Consider the following 24889-nt stretch of genomic DNA (forward strand, 5'->3'; position numbering starts at 1 on the left):
AGAAGAAGATTCCATTCAAAAGAAGATTGGGAGGGAAAGGGGAGCATGTATACAAAAATAAATATAAGACATATTTTGTATTTCATACATGTAAATCATTTCATTTACATAAATCATAAGTAGTGTTGATAGGAAAGGTTTACCTTAACAATTGGGAGAAAGGTGAGTATTTGAAATGAAAGAAGAAAGCTAGGACAGAAAGATCAGGAAAGGTCCCTAGGTAGGAGGTAATATTGGAATAGGGACTTGAAGGAAGCCAGAAATTCTAAGACCTTAAAAATATTGATAGAATAAAACTTTATATGAGTAATTTTGAAATCCTATTTTTGGATTCAAAAAATTGGATTTATTCAGCAGCTTTTTGGGTATCATAATCTGCTTCAGGCTCCAAAGGAATCCACAGTGTGGAAGGCATCTTTATTCTCAGGCTCTAATAACTAGAAATAGAATGGCAAGTCTAGGAGGAAGATAATCCCATGGTGCCCTACCCTGGTCAGACCACATGTGGAATAGCATATTCACTAAAGGGTACCCCATTTTAGGAGAAGCACTGATAAACTAGAGAGAAATCCTATTTTCAGAGGACGACCAAGATGGAAATGGAACTTGACTTCAAGTCATAGAAGGGATAGGTTGAAGGAACTGAAGACATTGAACATGGAAAAGGGAAGGGAGGAAGAATATAGTAACTGTTTTTAAGCATTTGAAGGACCCTACATTGAGAAGGGATTAGAGCTACAAAATTATAATGGTCAAGTTTGGCCCCAAAGAAACAACATAAAAAGACATTTCCCTCCCCACCTAAAACACTTTACTGCAGACATGAGAGATCATGAGGAGAGAACATTTTATAGAAGTCAGATTTTTTTCAAATCATTAGTTAAGAACTTTTTTTCTTTCTTCCTTTCTTGACTCTATTTTTTTTAAACCCTTACCCTCCATCTTAGAATCAATACTTTGTATTGGCTCCTAGGTGGAAGAGTGGTAAGGGTAGGCAATGGGGGTTAAGAGACTTGCCCAGACTTGTCACACAGCTAGGAAGTATCTGAGGCCAGATTTGAACCAAGGACCTCCCCTCTCTAGGCCTGGCTCTCAATCCACTGGGCCACCCAGCTGACCCCTCTTAACTTTTTTTTATAAGACATGGATCTTTGGGGATAAGTAAGGAATTTTATAAAGACATCGATAATTTTTTCTTTTAAAAAAAGGATTATCCAACCATTCTGGAGGGCAATTTGGAATTATGTGAAAAGGGATTTAAAATATTGCCTGCCCTTTGATTCCACCATACCACTGCTGGGTTTGTACCCCAAAGAGATAATAAAGAAAAAGATTTGTACAAAAATATTTATAGCTGTGCTCTTTGTGGTGGCAAAAAATTGGAAAATGAAGGGGTGTCCCTCAATTGGGGAATGGCTGGACAAATTATGGTATCTGATGGTGATGGAATACTATTGGGCTGAAAGGAATTATGAACTGGAAGAACTCTATGTGAACTGGAAAGACCCCCAGGAATTGATGCAGAGTGAAAGGAGCAGAACCAGGAGAACATTATACACAGAGACTGATGCATTTTGGCACAATCAAATGTAATAGACTTTTCTACTAGCAGCAATGCAATGATCCAGGACAATCCTGAGGGACTTATGAGAAAGATGCTATCCACATCCAAAGAAAGAACTGCAAAGCAGAAATGCAAAAAGATAAACAAAGGCTCGATCATGTAGTTCAGTGGGGATATGATTAGAGTTCTGATGTTAAAGGATCGTTCTACTACAAATATGAATAACATAGAAATAGGTTTTGAATAGTGATACATGTATAACCCAGTGGAACTGCTTGTCAGTTGCAGGAGTGGGGAGGGAAGAGGGATGGGAAAAATCATAAATCATATAACCATGGAAAAATATTCTAAATTTAAAAAAATTTTCATTGCATTAAAAAAAAAAAGGGGGGGGGGGGGATTCGACTTGTTCTGCTTGGCCCCAAAGGACAGAATTAGGAGCAGTATGCATTAGTATCAAAGAAGAAAACTGATGTCTGATGAACAGAAAAAAAATCTCCTAATTAAAGCTACAAGGATAATAAAAAAAGGTCTGCAAGAAAAGACTAGATGACCACATCTCAGTTATTCTGTGAAGGGAATTCCTGTCTAGGTCCAAGGTAGAATAGATATAGTTCTGAGTACCTTCTGAAGCCTGAAATCCTATGATTCTTAACATTCCATTTCCATTCTAAAGAGCAAACACAACACTAAGCATTCAAATGTAAAATTTTTATCTTCACTAAATATAAAAATTTTGAAATAATAATTCAACAGTGGCTATGAAATGATGGAAAAACTCCCAAGACTCGGCTACGGACTATAATAATTGTGTATTATAGATGAAAGTTCTTAATTTAATGCCACAGAAAACTGGGCAATGGTTATCTTAAAAATTACCCCTACACAAATCAAAGGAAATATAATTCATTTAAAGTTAGTGTAGTCTTAAATCAACACAATAATTTTCATTCATTTTCTTTACCCCTTTAACATACCTTCTGAATTCAACGTAATCAAAGTAACATTGTTTCCAATGTTCTGGCTTCCTGACTGTCCACTATTGGAAACAGAGTCACTGGCCTCCGACCCACTTTCTCCATCTTCATTGTGACTATCTTCATGGCCTGGAACTTTCACCACTATGGTGTTTTGCCTACGTGCAGGAACAGCACTGAAACGGAAACAAAAGGAAATCCGCAACTTGTCAATTTATGAAATAAAAAAATGAGAGTCTAGTATTGAATCACTGGGACATTTTTTTTCTTTCAAGAATAGGTTTTATACTTCAAAGAGCTTTCTCATAATGTAATACATATCATATTATAATTAATAACAAGACCGTATAAGTAACAAGGCAGAGGGCTAAAATATTATAAAGCAATTACATGATACTAAAAATCTAAGGATGTCAATCATATTTTGAAGATAAAAAAGTAATGCTTGCACTCCATGTGATTTGTTTTAAGTTCTAGTTTCATCACCAAATAAGGCAGATAAATGTATTCTATGACAAAACCTAGAACACTGGCTTCTGTTCCCAAAGGACAGCCTGTAGAGAACTGGCACTTGAAAATCGCTCAGTGGTTTCTTTGGTACTCTCTTTTTCTAAAACGCCAGGTCAGGACAAAAAAAAAAAATGGGAAGGGGGTTTCTGCTGAGTCAATTCAATGCAAGATATCAACCACTTTAACCATTACTCCAGCATTTTGCATCTTGATGATCCCCACACCATCAGAGAGAGAGCAGAAAGCATATAATAAAAAAAGCAGATAACCCACTGGAAGGAGGCTCTTCTGAGCATTTCAACCATCTCAGCATCAAAGAGAGCAAAAGAGAGACAAAGACCTAGGAGAAACCAGATAACAGCTAGAGGGAATTCTACATCTTCCTCACCCTCTCTTAGTGCCTGACTTCTACACTGACTCTTTTCTAATCCCTTAACTTGCATTGGTGAAACACAATGAGATTTCTGGAGAGGAAGACACAAAATATTGTATCACTTTGTGGTGACAAAAAATGGAGGAGTGGATAGTGTGGCATGGGCTGCTTCTGGATCACCTTCTTGGCAATGCTGACTATCCAAAGCAGCAGGTATTCTAACTGATCTCAAGGATACTCAGTGAGAGAAATCAACCCTTCCCATTTCACAATGGGAAACAACAAAGCAGATTGAAAGGAAAGCTCAGGGAATTGTCACCTTCTTTCTTATCCTTTCCATTATTAGTTCTCTATAACCCAGTTGGTTTTCTAGAGTATTGGGCTAAGACTTTAAAGATATGTTAAAAGAGGAAGGAGTTTGCTAGCAGAGAAAGTTTGGTGGTTTAAAAAAAAAAAAAAAAAAGGCAGCCCAAGGCTTTATAAGGCAGTAGATAGGAAACAAGTGACAGAAAAATTATCTTTGGAGGAAGCAAGTCTGTCATATTTGGGGTGGCTAAAAGTAATGTACCTGAACATAACAGTGATAACTATGTCTTTTCCTGTGCCTAAACATTTTTAAATTTGTTTTAAGAAGTTCTGTTAACTTTAAAAAAAAAAAAAAAAAAAAAAAGGTGTGTCTGAAAAAGTCATCAAGTAGATATGCCCACAGAATTAACAGAAAAAAAAAAAATAAGTGGTATAGACACCTTAATGTTGCTATTGATCCAGAAAACGATAAGCATTAAAGTATCTCTGATGCTAGTCAATTTTCTCAACTAATGAGTGAAAAAAAAAATATTCCTGTGAGCAAGATGATTAATCTCATTCGTTCTACTATTGAAATGTCCAAGTAGTTCACCAAATATTATAAAAGAATTCAATGTCTGAGCTAAGCTCAAAAACTTTTAAAGTTACAAAATTCCATATACCACATCACTCACTTTATAGCATGAGTTCCTTAGGACAATGGTGCCCATAAATTAACCATGTTCTATTGTCACAAATTAAGACACAAATAGTTTCAATGCCTATAGGAATATAACAGTCTCCCCTTAGCATAACAAAAGTAGAAGTGATCTTGAGTTTGCTCTTTTGAATGTCATGGGGAAGAGGTTGGTAAGAGTATCAAATGGAAACAGAGAAGTGGGATTGGTGCTGTAGCTACTGACTTGCTAAGGATATTTTCCAGGGAATCCGTTGCCCTGCTCAAAGGTTCTTCTTGCCCAACCATCTTGGCTACAATGGAGTTCTGTCGATCATTGTTCAGTATTACTGTAGTCTGGGGGACGACGCTATGAAACAAAAATCACAAAGAAAAAATAACTTAAAGAAACAACATGTTAATCGCACATTAGATTAATCTAATAAGGTCAACTGTCTATTATCTGTATTAATTGAAATGAATCAAGAAATAGGAAATCCAAATCTGTCACTAACCTTAAAAAAAATTTTCTTCCCCACCCACCTCCATTGCCCCCTCCCAAACCCACAAGTAGTATATTGAGTGACAAAGAAAAGATATTCCAGGACTGAAATTACTTTCCATTTCTCTCCTAAGATAAATAAGGTTTGACCCTACCTTTATTCAATAAAGTACTTGAAATAGCTTCAATATTTCATTGTAATCTTTACCCATTCTATACCTAATTCCTATAATCCAAACTCTAAAATTCTAATTGATTAAATTTTTATCAAGCAATTCCAAGGAATATCAGTTTTTTCACAATCACATCTAATTTTATTAGAATTATACAAATTAGAGACACTGGCATTTTAAACCAATAAATTCTGTGGAAAAGTCTCTAAACCTTAAATATAGCCAAAGAAGCTTCAGTTTTCTTCTCTGAAGGAAAGCAATAAATGATAATTTTATCAGATAAAATGGATAGTATTCCAAGAATAATTAATTTTTGAAATGTGGTACTTTCATCAAGAAAAATTATACTGAAAACATTTCTAAAACTAAACTGATAAACTTAAATTTGAAAAAATGATATTTAATCTGCTCTTTTTTTTTTTGGAAGGGTAATGAGGAAGTAAGCTACATAATCTCAATTAATTGCCAATGTTGAGCATTTGGGGATGCTACCAACTAAAACTCAGTAAGGTAAATTTATTGTTTAAATAGCGAGTTCAATATTTCAATAAATCAATATTAGTGTTCGCTAAAGTTTTACTCTATACCTCATGTGGTATGGATGGTGATGCTGGGTTCTTAAAGTTTATGTCACTAAAGGGCAAATTCTTAAGATTCTTCCCAAAATGAAAAGACTTTGAGGATGGGGGCTTTAAATGACATTCTTTAATATCAGCCTTTTAAAATCTGAAAAGATCAGAAGATTGGGAAATTTTATTAGCCACAGCTACACTAAATGACTACCTACTAAAGATTTGTAATTTACATTAGTAGATGAATACTCCCACTAATTAAATCATAGATCATCGAAGTACAGGATTAATCAGGATTACAAAGTAAAAGCTATTGCCACATTTTAGCATATATTTTGTCAAAAAAGCCAATTTCATAGATGGTATCACTTAGCATCTGAAAAAAATCTCCAAATTATGAATTAATTCTGGACTAAAAAGTAATCTTAATTTTGATCAAATAGGTTTTTTAAAATGAATTTGGCTTCATTATTTCTTTGGTGAGATTTTTTAAAGATTATTATATCAAATGAGATAATATTTATCAAGCACAATGCCTGACACAAGATAGGCTCTAAATAAATGCTTATTCCCTTCTCTTCCTTATATATTTTACCATTTAACTATCAAAATGCATTTGGGAGTATTTTCCCTTTGGCAAAGGCCTATGTACCAATTTTAAGTTTATAATTTTAGTTCTATGACAATTCATTTCCTACATCTCACTGGCTTACGTAATCCAATGCACAAATATTATCAAGTACACTTACACAGACTCATCACCCAGTAGAAAGAACCCTGCCTCCGAAGTCTGAGAACCAAAACTCAAATCCCACTTTTCACTTGATCCGTATGACGCTGGGTTACGCCATAATGTCCCTGGGCCTTCTACATCTCTGTTGAGGGTACCAACATCTTCCTAGTCTCACAAGTTTTAATAAGGATCTGAACTTTTGTGTTACCCTTTAAACTTTTCCAAGCACTATCTCATTGAACTTCATGACAACCTTATAATATAGATAATTGCATTATGCTCATTAAAGAGGTGAGTTTAAATGATTTGTTCAGGGTCACACAACTAGCTGGTGTCAAAGGCAGCATTCTAACTCAAGCTCTCCCACTTCCAAATCTAGCATTCACACTTATAACTGCTCCACACTCCCTCTAATTCACATCCAATTCACAGGCAGAGCCTTAGCTCTCCCTCCCCAAGGCTGTAACCTTACTCTGCATTCACACAATCACCACCGTAGTTCAGGCCTTCATCATTGCCATGGCTCTCTTTGAGTCCACCTGCAGGATCCCACACTTTACTCTCTCCAATTTTTCATTCCACACAGTTGCCAACATAATGTTTCTAATGTGTTATTCCCTTTCTCCAAGTCCACTATGGCTCCCTGCCACCTCTACTAAAAACACAAACCTCCCACCCTGGTATTCAAGGCACAAAACCACCTGCATCCAAAATACTTTCAAATCTTATTTTATTTCAATGCCCTTTGAAGACCTCTAAGTTACCACAAAACAGGACTCCCTAGCAGCTATTCCTCTGCCCTAACATTCTAACTTTCCATTTAGTGCATCTCTACTAGTGTCATCCCTTATGCCTCAAATATAGATCCTCCACACTCTCATAGTACCCACGAAGTAGTAAGTGCTTGTTAACTGAATGACATAATCTTTGTGTTCCTTCAAAGTTCATCTCAGGAGCATCTCTTCCAGGAAGCCTTTCCTATCCTCCAAGAGTTGTTAAGGACTTCTCTCTGCCCAAATTACCCTCTATTTATCTATAGCCTGCAAGTAGAGCACATGCTCCTTAGAGGCATCTTTCTATCTCCATCCCTCAGTACAGTAGAGTCCATATTGCAGGTGTTCTGGATAGGTTTGAGCACAAGGAATTGATCAGTTAGTGACAGTCCAAAAGAATTTTGACAGTTCAATGGGCCAAATATAGAATTACCTCCTGGGGGGCTAAAAGCACATAATTTACTTTCGTTGCTCTCCTATTGGTCAAACTAACTTCAAATTCAAAGAAACAAATATGCATCTATATTAACAGAGTATACTTCATCTCTACACACTAGGCTGAGGAGCCACAGCTACTGAAGACTCAGGAAAGAAAACTATTCCCTCAAGTGCTTTTTACTGTTCAGGATCAGAAACAGACACAGTATTATCAGTGTGAAAATGCTATTAAAGAAAATGCATTACTGCTTGCTTTGATACTACACCCTAAGGATCAGAAGGTTTCCATTTTCACTGAAGGGAAGAGAGAGAAGGGGAGAAAATGAATAAATCTTAATCCTTCCACAAAGAGGCTAGGAAGAAAGATGCCTCCTCTTCTTTCCAAAATCGCTATTTGGCTAATGTTTCAATGACCTAAATCATACTGTCCAATTATCTTTTTAAAATGCTGATGATACAAGTTCCCAAGTCTGACATGGAACTGACAGGTCAACTATAGGACAGAGGACACAGTAATGAGGTTAAGATACATATGTAACAGTGTAATAGCAGACTTCTCATTAGTGGGTCCTTCACTCCTTCATCAGTAAATAAGAATCTGAGAAGTGTATTCTACTCAGGCCATGGGATCTCTGATGTAGGACAATGTACCCAAACCACCCCTGCCCTTTGCAAAGGGTAAGGCAAGGTCCTACTTTGTGCTAAAAGGTGTTGAGCACCTAATGTGCCATACAGTATATGATAACTAACAACTCAAGAGTATGCCAAAGTGCTTCTCTCACAACAACCCTGGGAAGTAGATAAAAGTCCTATTATCTCTATTTGACAAATAAGGAAATTGAGGCTAAAGTACTTCCCTAAGGTCCCACAACTAGTCAGAATTCAAAAACAAATCTACTTCCAATGTACCATTCTTTCCACTCCATAAGGATCAATGAATAGGAAAATATATGACAAAGTTAAACATAGAAGGAAACCAAGAAAGAATTATAAATTTGCTTTATAATTATTAAAGAACTAGACAGACAGCAATGATTTCTGAAGCAGAAGGCAGTTAAATTAGCCTAAAATATACAGGTTTCTCAAATACACTCAAACAACAGACAATCCTACACATCTTTTCACTGATGACTGCCTATGAAATTATATCTTTGTGTTAGGCACTGAAGGAACTGTGATCCCCTAAAAATGCCTTACTGTCAAGATTATTTGTATGGAACTGGGTAGTTGAGTGTTATTTCCTTTCATGTAACTATAGCATGATCATTGTTAACTTATAGTAGGCTACACTAGTAGCCTATATATGTTATGATTTATAAAAAATAAGTTAAGTACATGACAACAGCAGGTCAGCAAAACTTTGAATGTTTCTACTTTGCCTGTGGGACAATAGAACTTCCAATTTAACAGAAATACACATGAAACTTTTATCTACATTCTATAAAATGTAAGTTGGCTCTAAAAATGTAGTACTAATATGTGGTGGAAAATAGGCTGAGAAATAGAGAAATAAAAGTAATTTACAATTATACAAATATTTGTCACCAGAAGTTTATGTTAGCAGTCAGCCTGATAACCAACAGCACACAAATTACTCAATTATTTGATGAGCATTTATTAAGCACCTACCATGTGCAAAGACCATTGCACATGGCAATTATTAATGAGCTACAAAGTTTACGTAAGACAATCCCTCTAGCACAAAACATAAAAAAAGGTTACTGTGATACAAAACACTTCAGTATAAGTACATTAGAGAACTAAATGTTATTTATGTGAAGACTACTGAAGAAAAAGCTTCCCAATGGGGGTAGAGGGGAATGGGTCAGGAAAGGCTTCATGTAAAAAGTGCCATTTAACTAGAGCTTCAAAGATCAATTTTCTAGCCCCTTCTTTTCCACTCCTTTAAAACTCAGGATTCATAAAAATAGAAGAGAAGCATGAGAATGTAATACCCTCAAGGGACAGATAGATAGATAGATAGCACAGTAGATAGAGTGCCAGTCCTGGAGTAAGGAGGACAGGGTTCAAATTTGGCCTGAGACACTTCTTAGTTGTGAGACCTTGGTCAAGTTATTTAACCTCGATTGCCTAGCCCTTTCTGGATCTTCTGTCTTGGAATTTGTACTAAGAACTGAAGATAAGGGTTTTTTGTTGTTTTTTTTAATGTAATATTCCAGTTAAACTAACTTAATACAAACAATAATCATTTGGGGCATCAGATAATATAATTATTCAAATGTCTTGTCCATGTCAAGGAAAACTATATGGGTTAAGAGTTTTGGGGAGGAATAGGACTTTTAGATTAAAATTTTTTATTAAAAATCACAGAGTTTTAGGAACTTAAGAGAACACCTTGTTTCAGAGATAAGAAAACTGAAACATTAAATGGCTTGCCAGAGGTAACCCAGATAATTTCCTAATGGGTCAAGGGTAGGACTCCAACATTCTTGGCTCCAACTCCAATACTCTTTTCTATTTCCCTTACTTTCTAAAACTTGTGATTGGGGGGGAAAGCCCAATCAATTTAAAATTGTAGTTAAGGATTGGCAACTAAAGTGGAAGAGATTGCCAACTGGAGAATCCTCTGCCTGGGCTAGCTCAATCTCTAAATACATTCTAATAGAACTCTGTGTTCTTTGTACTCACTCTTAAGGATTTTGGAACTGGAACTTTGAAAACACAACAGGGATATATTCAAAGCCCATCAATAAACAGGTTAGGATATCCTCCTGGAGAAATGAATGACAAATTACATGAATGCTACAGGTCAGCCAAATTTAACTGGAATCAGCCCAACAGAACCCAAATCCAAATCAGCAAAATGTCACACCCTCTAAATTAGTCAGGGAGAGGCCAGGAACAGTGTACTCATGGACAAGTCTTTTGCCACTTCAATTTTCTGGTTTTCACTGACATTATCCCTTAATGGAAATCACTCCTCAGAAGAAAAACAGTCTAAGACAGTTTTAAAAGCACAATTTAAAAGGACAAAGGCTTAGTAGATTCTCTTCTTTTCCTATAGGTCATCAACACAATAATATCTAAGTATCAGATCACTTATAAAAGCAAAATTCAAACCAAAGAATTACCTTACTACCAATATTAATTTCTTCCAGGTGAAATTTGAAGAACTAAATATAAAGTTCACTGACTAGAGGCTCTCATAAGTGTCTGAATATTCATTTGTCAGACCATTAGCTTCCTGAGCATACTAAACTCTACTTTTGAAAATACAGATTCATTAAAATACAATTGAATAAGAGGAAATCAAATCAGTTTGCAAATCATTCAATGTTCACTCTTTATCTAGGGAGCAATTCTTTAGATTCATTTGTTAATAAATATTTATTGAGGGGTATCAGGGTGTGGCAAATACATAACTTCCCAAGGAGTCAGGAAGACCTGAGTTCAAGTTCCATCTCTGGAACACAATGGCCCTATGACTCTGGCAAGTGACTTATGTCTCTTAGTACCCTAAAAAACTTTCTTAAAATTATAAGTTACAGAGAAATTAATAATCAACCTCTTGGGAATAGTTGCTGATCTGCCTTTGAAACTTGGTAGAGAGAGTTCTAATGAAATCATAATAATATTTATTATGTTTATTATATACAGGGTACTTATGGGAACAATATAACACCTCCATAATTAAAAGCTTCCTGAAAGAGATGAATAATTAAAATATATTTTATGGCAATTGGAGAGGGAAACAGATTTAATGATGTCATAGTTCAACATATACCATACAGTCTTTCAAATTAATGGTAATTTGCCAGTTTAGTTTTTCTTGTTAGGCTTGTATCTAAAAAAATCTTTGAGTTTGTCTATGTACATGAAAAGCAAATCAAAATTACATTTGTCAATCCAATCATTAAAAATAAGTGTATAAGGGACAGCTAGGTGGCTCAAGGAATTGACAGCCAAACCTAGAGATAGGAGGTCCTGGATTCAAATCTGGTCTCAGACATTTCCTAGCTGTGTGACTTTGGGCAAGTCACTTAACCCCCCAATGCTTATCCTTTATCACTTGACTACCTTGGAACCAATACACAATATACAGTGTTGATTCGGAGAAAGACGGCAAGGGTTTTATTAAAAAATAAGCATGTAATAAAAGTAAATTATTTTCATTTTTCATTCATTTATGCTTATAGAGAATTAGCAGATGACATTCAAATCAATCAATGACTATGTATTAAGTATCTGCCATGCATCAAACCCTAGGAAAACAATGACAGAAAGGGGGACAGTCCTTTCCATCAGAAGAGCTTACATTCTATTGCAGCAATATAGCATGTTCCAGACAAGTAAATACAACCCTTATCCCCAAAGATCCACTTCCCTCAGGAGCCCTGCATCTGGCTCCTTCTATATATATGGTATCTTCTTCAATTAAGATTTAACTCCTTGAAAGTAGGGCTGCTCAAATTTCTATTTGTATCTTAAGTGTTCTTGACACACAGTAAGCATTTAAGCAATGTCTTTTCATTCATTCCTTCACACAGGATATATTCAGAATAAATACCAAGTCATGGGGGAGGGGAAGTGAAGGATGAGGTTGAAGGACTTAATAATGGAGCTGAACTTTGAAGGGGGTCAGAGATTTCAAAAGGCAGAGGGGAAAAGAAAGCCATCAGAGAAAACACAAATGGGCCAATTTGGTTGGCATGTACATAGAGCATGAAAAGAGAAGTAATGCACTATCAGAAATAATACTAATCACTGAGCAGCCAAAAAAGTAGCCTGGAGTCAAGTGACCAAGAAGTTTGTACAATAGAAAGCCTCTGGGGCTTCTTGAATAAGAGAGGAGGAGCTCAGTCAGGCCAGTACTTGAGGAATTTCAATTGGTAACCATGTAGAATATGGATTATAGAGAGAAGATAGACTCAGGGAAATCAATTAGGAGGTTATTTAAATAATCCAAATGAAAAGTATGGGAAGAATGAACTAAGACGATTAAGACAGAAGTACAAAATAGTAAACAGATACAAGAAGCAACTAAGGAGGTAGAATTTATAAAGCGTGGCATCTGATGGGAATGCTTTGTGAGAAAGAGTGAAGAATCTAAAAGGTCAAAGAGTGGGAGATTTGAAGATTTGACTGGGTGAAAATGAGGCTACAAAAAGGTCTGATTTCAAGCTGGTACACTGGGATAAATAATAAGTTTAGATTTCTTGCTATTAAATTTGAATTCTTAGAATTTTAAAAAAATTTAAATGAATGAATGAGAAGAGAACAAATTTAATTTCACCTGTACAAGATGAAGTAGATATTGTTAAGACAATCATCCCTTTGGTTGAAGTGTTCCAGGTTCCAGGTGAGGAATCTGGCCATGATGGAGCAAAATATAAAATGGTGAGATGGGAAAATTAAGTTGATACATTAAGGAGATAAGTGCTTTTTAATGTGTATGCAATGGATGGTAGTGTATGTTTGGAGATCTCCTCCTAGAGAGGTTCATATAACTAAAAAACAGAGATTAGTATTTAAATTGTTTCTTTTATCACCACAAACAAAGCCCTTTATCTGTCTATATCCAATAAACACAAGAGAAAGACAAGATAAAGATATGCAGAGGCTAAGGGCTACCTTAAAGATGGATAAAATCAATCCATAAAATCACTTCCTGTTATATTTCCAAAACAGAACAAATACCAGAAAAGTTTACAGAATTACAAAAGTAAAAGTTGCATTTATTAAAAATATTCTACAACCATACCTTTCATCCACCTGAAAAATAGTTCTGATTATTTAAAGTTTATAGTTCTCAAGCTATAAATATTACTACAGATAGAATAAGTCTGCCTATTGTCAATAATCACTGGGGCGAAGCTGGGGAGGAAGGTGGGGGATTTGCTGGTCCCAGCAAAGTTTTCCAACCAATAAGGCAAATTATTTCAACAGAAATTATATTGGAAAGTTTTTAAACAAAGTAGCTGTAGTTTTTAGCATGAGTACCTACAACTCCTACATGAAACAAAATATTGTAACATACTAGAAAAGATCCAGAGATTCCAATACAATGATTACTTACTATAAAATAGCAAGCTTCTACTAAAATGTACATAATATAGGATACCTCCTTAAATTAACCAATTTTATTATCAGTATGCTAAATGTGAGATTCTTGTATGACAATCAAGGTGCCAACACTTAGAGACATTCTAACTATGGACAAAAAACAAAAGGCATAAATAAGTCGAAATTCGTGGGTACTTTTGGGATAGACAAAGAAAGAAGGCTAAGTTCAGTTCATCACTTGCTCAAAGGCAAACAAGAACTATCATGGATGCAGCCCAAGACCTTCAGTAACATGTCATCTTTTAGGGTCTGGTAGTGCCTTAGTGGCAAAAGGAGGTGACAGGACTTGCCCAAAGTGTGCCAGAGGCAGGATTTGAACTCAAGTGTACCTGTTTCCAACCATTATCATCTCTGTCATGCTGGCCTTTATATCACTCACTGGGGAAAGCATTTACTAATCAATCATCAAGAATTTCTTAAGTGGGGGGCAGGTGGGTAGCTCAGTGGATTGAGAGTCAGGCCTAGAGACAGGAGGCCTCAGACACTTCCCAGCTGTGTGACCCTGGGCAAGTCACTAAACCCCCATTGCCTAGTCCTTATCACTCTTCTGCCTTGGAACCAATACACAGTATTGATTCCAAGATGGAAGGTAAGGGTTTAGAAAAAAAAATTCTTAAGTTAAAATTAAATAAAATTAAGTCACATTAATTTTCTTAATGTGCCTGCAAAACATATTAAATTAATCATAATTGTTATAGTAACATGGGTTCAAAATCCTTTCTTTTTTCCCAAAAGTGATGAACATAGGATGACTTGTGGATGTCTATGAATTTTGGAGATATAGATTTTCAATATTTTATTTATTTATATGTATTTATAATGAAATCAAAGTACTGAAAGTTAGCATTAAAAGGGATGTATATACATTTTTTTATTTGTATTTATAAACATACTATCACAAAATGAAGATATCCCATTTCCTCAATACTTTAATATTAAAGAAAATTCCTTAGTATATAGCATATATAAAACATATATGCTACCTATTTATATAAATGTAAAATTCTGATATTAATAATATAAAATAGTGTAACTTGGCACAGGTTAAATAATCTCTCACTAACTACACTGAGAATTTTAATGAAAATGTCAGGTTATACAAAGCAACACTCATTTATTTAGTTCCAGAATTAATTACAAAGTTGAACTTAAGATAAAGTCAAATAGAAGAGAAAAAAAAGCTTCCTTTGTTTAAATATATCCTGTTCCCAGATCCAGGAGAACATTATACACAGAGACTGATACACTGTGGCACAATCAAACATAACGGACTTCTCTACTAGCAGCAATGCAAGGATCCAGAGCAAGGCTGAGGGACTTATGAGAAAGAAAACTAGCCACATTCAGAGGAGGAACTGTGGGAGGAGAAACACACAGAAGAAAAACAACTGCTGCATCACATGGCCTGATGGGAATATTATTGGGGATGAAGACCTTAAAAAATAACTCTAGTCTAACTATCAATAATATGGAATTAGGTCTTGCTCAATGATACATGTAAAGCCCAGTGGAATTGTGCATTGGCTACAGGGGAATGGGGGGTGTTGGGGGAGAGGGAAAGAACATGAAATATGTAACTATGGGAAAGTATTCAAAAATTAAAATTTAAGAAAATTTTTCTTAATTTTAAAATTTTAAAAAATATATATCCTATTCCCAAAAAACAAGGGAATGAAAAAATGCATATTTGTTTAAGACTAATCACAACACAAAGCCAAATAGACCTCTTCTTAAATTTCCAAATAATCAAGGTGAGCAAAGTCTCTGAAAGGACAAGGCCTTCATTTCTCAACATTAAAGAGTCCCGCTGACTTGCCCACAAAGGCAGCAAAAGGAACAAGGAGACAGTTCACTGGAATTGTCAATCTGGTGACAAGTATATAAAATGTAGCAACTAGGTCATTTTCTTTGAGAAACTAATACTATATTTTCACCAGTATAACTGAAAAAAAAATCACCCTGACTACTTGGTTTATGATGATCTAGAAAATTAAAAGAATCTTCACCATTCCCATTCTCTTGAACATGTTGTAGAATGCAGATGATAAAAGGCCAATGGTACCCTGGCAGAAAATTACTCACTTCACTCATCTGCTGAGACTCATCAGAATGACAAAGGTCAAGAAATGTAAGATGTAAATAAATAATGGCATAATTGCATGGCTTCAAATTCCATTTTTCTTCAATCCATCATGTGAGGCCCAATGAAGTTACTGATTTCAAAAACCAAAATGACACTATATTGAAGAAAACAACATGTTACAATTTTAAATTGTTTAACTATAACACAGCCCAAAAAAAGAAAAAAGGAAAAAATTCATTAGATTAAATAATATCAACTCATGTTTTTATGGTATTTTGGATTATCCAAGTACTATTCCCATAACAATCTTCTGGAGTAAATAGTCTAAATATTTTTATTCCAATTTTGCAGCTGGAGAAATTGAGGTTGATTGTCTAAGCAAATGATCATGTTCATATGGCTCATAATTGTCGGTCGGTAATCAAATCCAGGTATTTTGGTTCTGAATCATTTCTGCTTTAGCACATCCACATTTTTAAACTCTATGAATGATGAAGATAATGTATACTGCTAAACACAAAAGTAGTCTTGACACAGCTAGTTTTTAATTTAAAATAATTACAACAAACACTGTTGGTGCTGCAAAGTAACTGGTCCAACCACTGTGGATATTATTTTGGAATTGTGTCACGGTTAGAAATAGTCCAAGGGGGCAACTAGGTTCAAATCTGGCCTCAGCCACGTCCCAGCCGTGTGACCCTGGGCAAGTCACTTAACCCCCATTGCCTAACCCTTACCACTCTTTTGCCTTGGAACCAATGTACAGTATTGACTCCAAGACAGAAGGTAAGGGGAAAGAAAGAAAGAGAGAAAGAGAGAAAGAAAGAGAGAGAGAGAAAGGAAGGAAGGAAGAATCCAGGACCAAGAGCTTCCCAAATCACTAGACCTTTTTCCAACACTATCCTAGAGGGGTGCAACCCAAGTGGAAAAGGAGCTAGACAAAATGTTGTATATGTTATTACATAGCCATTATATATGCTAAATTGTTTCTTTTTAATATGAGGTTTGATCTAGAAGGCAAAGTTATTTTTTCCCAGTAAAAAGTTATGATGTAAAGCCAAAAGGCCTCAATAAACAGCATTTAATGAACTAAAAATATTAAGTTATATGTTCACCACTGTAAAGAACATAAATTTGCTGGTCTCCACAGAACATCTTTTTGTCCCCCTTAATCCATTAGATGAGTACCTGCCTGTGCACTTTTTTGGCAATAATTAATGTCACACTATAAGTTGCCTAAATTCATCCTTATCTCTCCTGAGATGCTTTCACAGATAGCAGTAGCCCATTCAGTGAGCAATCTCAAATAATTCAGCTCACACTAACACTAAGGAACAATGACAGACTGCTTATCAAGGCTGTTGCCCAACTATTACTTTAGTCGAAGGTGTAAAATGCTTCTTAGCAAGCTGAAAAACAAAGCCAAGACCATCTAGGAAATCTCAGTATCTTCATATGGCCCAATTGGTACATGGGAGATACCCTTAGTTGGTATCATCAGCAAAGCTCTAGCTACCATGAAGATTACATTACAATGGGAAGGTATTTCTTGGCTAAATGCTTGCCCTTGCTCATAGGGTTTTTAGAGAGAAATCCATAAACGATAGTGAAAAGGAGATAAAGCAACTCAAACTGCCACCTGGAAACAAGCAAGAGAAACTAATTGCATTAAAGTTAACCACTGAAGAAATGTGTTTCTATGACTTCAGAAGTCTGTTTCAAATGCATGTAAATGTCTTTTTTTTTTTTTTTGCAGTTTTATGAACAAACTTAGATACTTTTTTATTTATATACCATTTAATTCTAAAGTACATAGAAATAACCCTGGGTTTTGTTATGCATCTTTGCAATTTTTTATTTTTAATCTGTTCCTAATATTAATTTTTCTTTAAGTACAAAATACAAATAACCAGAGCAATCTACTGTCCTCTTAATGAAATTCAAGTCTGGATTTCATGGAACAAGGAAATAGAAAGCCAGGCATTCTTAGACTGAGACAAGAATAGTGATTGGACCTGTTGCTTCAGTAATAGAGGGAAACTCCCTCTACCAGTGCAGGCCAGCACCTTCTCAGTCATTTGTAGTTTTAGATATTTATCTAGACAATTGATAGGTTAATGTTCAGGGTCTCAAAAGCCAGGTGATATCCCAGAGGTGGGACTTGAACTCAGGTCCTCTACTATAACATTGTGTACTAACTATAAAATAAATGTTAGGAAAGATCAAGATCACAAATTAAAAGTCAAAAAGAAACTACATTTTCCTACTTTTTGTTAAGTAACAAGTTCCTTTTGGTTTCTACTTATTCCTTTTGGTTTCTAATTATCTTAGAAAACTGGCAAAAAATTAGGTATCACGGGGCAGTGGAGAGAGCACTAAATCAGAACCTAGGCAGCATGGATCTAATGGGCTCATCTTGGGGTAACCAAGGTTCAGCAGACCCAGAATCTCCTTGGTCAAGGGATTTGTTTACACGCAATCATAGGATTAGAAATTATGAGCTCCAAGTTCCCATAAATCAGCCCACAAGTGACAAAGAAACCCCACACAATGGCAGAGTGGCCCAATAGCCTCAACTTGAAGATCTGAGAGGAGGAGGAGAAGGGGAGAGAAGACTCCATTCTTCCCTTCCACCCCTTACCTCCTCAGCATCCAATTCCACTTTTACACCACTTTGATCATTAAAAAATGCTTCCTTACATCAATCCTCAACTCGTCTCTCTGCAGCTTTGGAATACACTACCATTCACTGACTTGACTAGAGACCCCCTTTTCTGATAAAATATACTGTGTCTACCAGTGGGTACTAATCATAGGCTGTAATACTAACTGGAATAAATTTAGGAAAGGTTTAAGGAACACTAAAAATGCACTTAGCATGTGAAGACATTGTGGCAGATTAAAGAGCCATATTAAGGAAATCCTGTCTGTGTATATTTTATAGAGAGATATAGATACAGAAATAGATATGAATAGAGAAAAAACAAGGGTCTTTTCCCAGGGCAGAAAGGAAGTCACCTAATTTATTCCCCTGAATCTAAGAAAAACTACCCTCAGAGCTCCTTGGGTAGGAACACACACACACACACACACACACACACACACACACACCCATATTATTGTGTTATAATACTAGATTTTAGGATGATGACCTAAACTTTACATACTTTAAATAAAACCTGATTGATAATAATGAACAATTTTTATTCTATTTACTGTTGTATGCTTTTAAATAATTTTACTTAGTATTTTTGCATTTGTATGCCTTAGCAATATGAGGCAGGTAGGTGGCAGATAGAGAGAGCTCTAGGCCTGGAATCAGGAAGATTCATCTTCTTGAGTTCAGATCTGGCCTCAAATGCTTTCTAGCTGTACAACCGTGGACAAGTCACTTCTCCCTGTTTGCCTCAGTTTCCTTATCTATCAAATGGGCTGGAGAAGGAAATAACAAACTTCTCAAGTGTCTTTGCCAAGAAAATCCCAAAAGACATGAATGAAAAATGACTAAACAATATTCATTAGAAAAACTGGTATGTAGCTTCATGTATGGCACCATAGCTTGAAGTAATAGATCTAGGGAGCTCAAATTATTAATTTGTAATTCTAAGATCTCACATGATCTCCTAGGATTTAGACTTGGAAAGGACCTTAGAGATTCCCTGATTCAACCCCTTCATTTTATGGTTGAGGAAACTGAGGCCCCTGGTCTCACAACTAACAAACAGAAAACCTAGGATTCAGAGATGTTCTTATTCCAAATACAGTGTTCTTTATACCAAACTCTGCTGCCTTCGTGTCTTTAGGACATGTCTAAAAAATTACTTGCCCATGTTCTCAAGTTTGTAATCTTAAAATTTCATAGACCAAGTTGCTTCATCTGAGATGTCAGTATTATATATCTCATTGGCCCTTTGCACATTAGATCTGTCATGCACTTTAGAGGTCAATGAAAAACTGATTCATAGCTTACAAACAAAATATGAATTATTATTTTTTTATGAATTGGAATACCTCATTTATACTGAGTATAGCCTGCTAGTGAACAAGTATTTTTGGAGCTCCAAACATATGAAGGATGAACAAAAAGAAAGTCTCACTTCTTGAAGATAGAAATAACAATTTCTTGTTGTGAAGAAACAAAACACACAAAATTACTTTAAAGGACTGACAAGCTAGCGGAGTGGTTGGGATCAAACCTTTTCTTCAAAATTCATAGTAGTACTTTTTCATTGTTCACTGTAAAGTGTTATGAACACTTTATCTTTGTTGACCAATAATTTTAGGAATTTTATATCAGATAATAATCAAATTGATGGAGTAATCAAGAAATAATGCTTCCTATTGTTCAAATGCAATATTTTGTTTTTTTAAAAAGTTGTACCCAAAAAGAATAAGAATTCAGAGAATTTGGAAATATGTGTAATATATTAAATACATGCATATTCATTGATTATAATAATGTTAAAATGTAATTATTTAAATATCGATTTAAACATAAAATTTATATATATCATGATATTATATATGTTATATAATTTATATTAACTTAAATGTAAAACTATATATATAAACATGAATACTAAAAGAATTTAGGTCAAACACAATGGCCAATGTTGGTTCCAGATCACCGATGTTAAAATACACTCTCTTGCTCTTAGAAAATTATCAACTAGTAGTTTAAAGTCCCATGGACTCTATCTAGCCCTCATCACTGTAGTAGGTGGTTTTACTTGCTTTTTTATTTTGTTTTGTTTTGTTTTTAAGGGCACTATGAATGAGAAAGGAGAGTGTTGAAATACTTTGACCCTGGAAGCAAAATTTAAGAGTTTTGGAAACTGACACCAAACCTATTTGTGACTGATGATAAAGATCTATCTGAACATAAAAAGATGGGAATGCATGTTACTACCTCCTAGTTGTTTTTAGGTGACCAAATATTTTCCTCAAGAGAGCCCAGGGTTAGATAGATAGTATTAATATTATCCCCACCTTTCAGATGAGGAATTGAGGAAATTGATCTTCAGTTTCCTCAAAGTGGTTTGACTGGTCAAGACTCCACCAAACAGAAAGTATCAGAGCCAGGGCTTCTGACTCCAGATAAAGGACGCTTTCAATTAAGATAAGTTATCACACATAAAAAACACCAAAACCATATACTCTTCTCATAAAAAACCAAGTTAAATGGAATAGAATTTTTAAAATAATGTTATAATGAGTGGAACAAAAATCATTCTAAATGAAGTTCCATTTACAACTTAGCAATAACTATTTTTAGGGAAACATAAAGAACAAATTAAATGTATTATTTTCCGTGAGCCTTACAATGATAATATATCAGAGTGAAAAAGTAATTAATTGGACCATTTTTGTTGAGAGCTAATAAGCTCCTATTTTTGGCAAATTTTTTATGCAAGATGTATCATCTCCTCAGCAAGATGTTTTAAAATTTGGAAACGCTGGACTGGTGCTTTTTTTGTAATATGGTATACCAAAAATAAAATCAGAAAACATGGCTTCTGGGTCATAGTCCAAGTTCTTTGAGAAAAAAGGCAGAATAGGATTTCCATGTGAATTGAAAGAAGGAAGGAAAGAGGGAGAGAGAGAGGAGAATATATTCTGGTCTAAAGAGATATCATGTGTATCAACAAATAACATCCTATAGGGGGCAGCTGGGTAGCTCAGTGGATTGAGAGCCAGGCCTAGAGACGGGAGGTCCTAGGTTCAAAGCTGGCCTCAGACACTTCCCAGCTATGTGACCCTGGGCAAGTCACTTGACCCCCAGTTGCCTAACCCTTACCACTCTTCTAGGTTAAAACCAACTCTAAGAAAATCGGTAAAGGTTTTTGTTTTTTTTTTAATTAAGTGTACCAACACTTCTGTTACAGTAGGGAATTATTATAATATCAGGTGATTTATTTTGAAGACTCAGGTGCAGAATCTGAAAATCTGAGTCGAAAATACCAACTAAGATTGGCAGCAGTCCACAACTATCTGTTTTCCAAAAAGAAAAAAAAACAATAGCAAAAGCTGATACAAAAGAATGGTCAATGCAGGTTTTTAATTAGAAATAATCAACAAGTGGAAGAGATATCTATTAGCTGAGAGATAGGGCATTTTCATAATACATCCTATCACTGAACCAGAGCCAACCATTTCCAAAGCTGTGCTGGGTCTCAATGGTGCATGCATGCTTTCCAAATGAAAAAGTCGCTGCTATTAAACAACTCTTCATCTAACTCTTGGAAAGCTTTATTAAAGCTGAAGGGCCTTTAGGATGACTTACATTTGTCCCCTAAGATTATACACATTCTTTCTAAAAACCTTGTTTTTCTTCAAGTTTCAACTATGATGCTAATGACCCTGGGAAGTCTTCTCTGATCCCTCATTCTTCACCCAGGGTTTGGGACTCCCTCCCTCAACTGCTCTCATGTGAGACCTATCTGTGAGTTTGTTGTATCCTTCAATAGAATGGGAGCAAAGGGAGAACAATGACTGTCCTATCATGTTCTGATGGCTGAACACTCTAACAGCTGCCAAAGGTTTGTTAAATTGAATGCATGTCAATTAGGTCACAAGTTATATTTCAAGAAATTTAAAATTCACTCATTAAAATGTATTACATGGGGACAGCCATGTGCCTCAGGAGATAGAAAGTAAGACCTGGAAACAGGAGACATGGGGTTCAAATGTGACCTAGAACACTTCCTTGCTGTGTGACCCTGGGCAAGTCACTTTATTCCAACTGCCTAGCCCTTACTGTTCTTCTGCCTTGGAACCAATACTTAGTATCGATTCTAAGACAAAAAGGTCAGAATTTAAGGGGGGGGGGGTGTGAGTATTACGTGGATTTTCAAGAAGTTACTCTTTTCTAGGTTTCCATTTGCTCCAACATGACTGCCATAAAGTTCAGAACTTAAACAAAAACATCCTTAGAAGTACCTGGTTGTTTTGGCGTCACTGTAAGTTGTCAGTGACTTTTAGTTTTTCCCTACAACACTTAAATTTTGCTTTTTTCACTTCCCTCAGTACAGATCTCCAAGGCAATGAGCACTCAAATATCTGATCTCTTCAATGATGCCTGAGAGTGTATGAAGAAGTGGAGGGAGACCCTGAGGCTACCAGAACAGATCAATAAAGCACTAAGTGTGCCCTAGTCCACACCAACGAATACTTGGCTTCTTCATTAGATGGCTATTCTACATCCTATACTGCCTTTAACACGGATGGCTTTTTTAATAGTCATTTTTCTACTTAATCCAAATGTTTTCTCCACTAAGAGTGAATCCTTATTCTGTACTTCTCCAAATTTCTTTCTTTATAGCTTTTGATTAATTGTTGACAGTTGTTGTTTTCTCGCTTACAAAATATAAACAGATGGGAATGTCAGATCTGACACTAAGATTCTTTTTTGTTGGGTTTTTTAATACTTTTGCTTAAATCACCCAAGTACGGATTGTTTTTTTCATTTTTGACTTAGATAAAAGAAAAGAATTGTTTTTATTTCTACTAACCTGAGTGTGATTTTTTTAAGTGCAGAGTTGAGATATAACAATTTGTTATTTGGTTGTTTCAGTCATCTCCAGATCTTTGTGACCCTATTTAGGGGTTTTCTCAGCAAAGATAGTAGAGTGGTTTGCCATTTCCTTTTCCAGTTCATTTTATAGATGAGGAACTAAAGCCAACAGGATGGTGATGGGCAAACTACAGCCCCCTGAAATATTCTATCCAGCCACACGACTTTATTCCTAATCTGACAAATACAATGAGCAGGATACAATACAATGAAACTTTGAAAGAGATGCCTTAGGAACAGACTGACAGATGAGCATTTCCTTTCCTGTGGCCCCCTCTTTAAAAAGTTTACCCATCACTGCAACAGGATAAAGTGAGTCCAGGATCACACAGTCCCAGGATCACAAAGCTAGTATCTGAGGCTGGATTTGAACTCAGGTCTTCCTGAGTGCTCTATCCTCCACACTTACTTAGCTGGAACACTAAACTAGTACGCAAAAAACACTTACTAGAAACCATTTTCTAAGCATTTTATAATTTGGTCGTTCTGGGATAAATTCTAAAAATTTAGATTAAACTGCACTAGATATGGGATTTGCTGAAAATATGAATTACAGAGCATTTTCAAAGAAATTTCATCTCCTCCTATACTTAACACAGCCAGGGTGCCAACTATTTCCCAAGGAATGATCTACTTTAACTTCCTACCAGGCTTAGGAGAGAGCAAACCAGGGCAAAAAACACTATTAACCATGAATGCTAGGGAAGTACAGAGGGTCTGTTACTGAGGAGGAGGGAACCACCAAGCCAGAAATACCAATTAGCCAGAGTTCTAGGCATGTGACTGCAGGCATTCAAGACTCTAGGAAACTTCCCTTGATCTCCTACAATTTCTCCATCCTCTGAATTCTTAGAGTACTAGGAACAATGCTTCTCTCCCCATACTGTATATATTTATAAATATCATGAGCAGGAGTGTTTATGTAGGTATTGTATAGATATAAAAAATGTACATATATGTATAGACTCAATAGATACATAATATATAATTCAATAAAGTACATGTATGTAGATGATATAGGTTACATACCTATATCTACACACATATAAAAATATGTGTATACACACACACACACACACACACACACACACACACACACTCTCACACACACACACTCACTCTCTCTCTCTCTCTCTCTCTCTTAATATAGGCAGCTACCTGAGTTCAAATCTGGCCTCAGACATTTAGGAGCTGTATGACAATGAGTAAGTCACTTAAATTTAAAAAAACAAAAACAAAAACAAAACTCTGTTTGCCTCAGTTTCCTCACCTGTAAAATGAGAGTAATAATAGCACCTCCCTCCCATGGATGTTTTGTGGATCAATTGTAGTGCCTGGCACATAGAAAGCACTAGATAAACGTTAGCTATTTATTATCATTAGGAATAGGAGAAAGGAGGATACATGCATACAGATACACATGTATGTATATACACACCTCTTTTATATATGTTTATATTTAGAACACAGATTATGTTGAATAGTTTTGCTGAACTGCTTTTGTTTGGTTTTTTTAATCTGTTGTTATAAGGGATAGCTAAAGGGGTAGGGAAGAGAGTATGATTATATCTGG

At 35.6% G+C, this 24889-nt stretch overlaps 1 protein-coding gene across 2 annotated transcripts in view; it reads right to left on the bottom strand.

The window, feature by feature from the left end:
• Positions 1 to 24889, bottom strand: part of LOC123236772 (BTG3 associated nuclear protein) — a 212092-nt gene that overhangs the window by 173492 nt on the left and 13711 nt on the right. For both annotated transcript variants that reach the window (XM_044663189.1, XM_044663187.1), the window contains exons 4-5: positions 4633 to 4755; positions 2542 to 2717 (exon numbers count right to left, since the gene is read on the bottom strand). In XM_044663189.1, the coding sequence (XP_044519124.1) occupies positions 2542 to 2717; positions 4633 to 4755 (299 nt within the window). The remainder of the gene's footprint in view (positions 1 to 2541; positions 2718 to 4632; positions 4756 to 24889) is intronic.

The sequence above is a fragment of the Gracilinanus agilis genome, chromosome 2 (assembly GCF_016433145.1).
Source record: "Gracilinanus agilis isolate LMUSP501 chromosome 2, AgileGrace, whole genome shotgun sequence".
Taxonomy (NCBI): Eukaryota; Metazoa; Chordata; class Mammalia; order Didelphimorphia; family Didelphidae; genus Gracilinanus; species Gracilinanus agilis.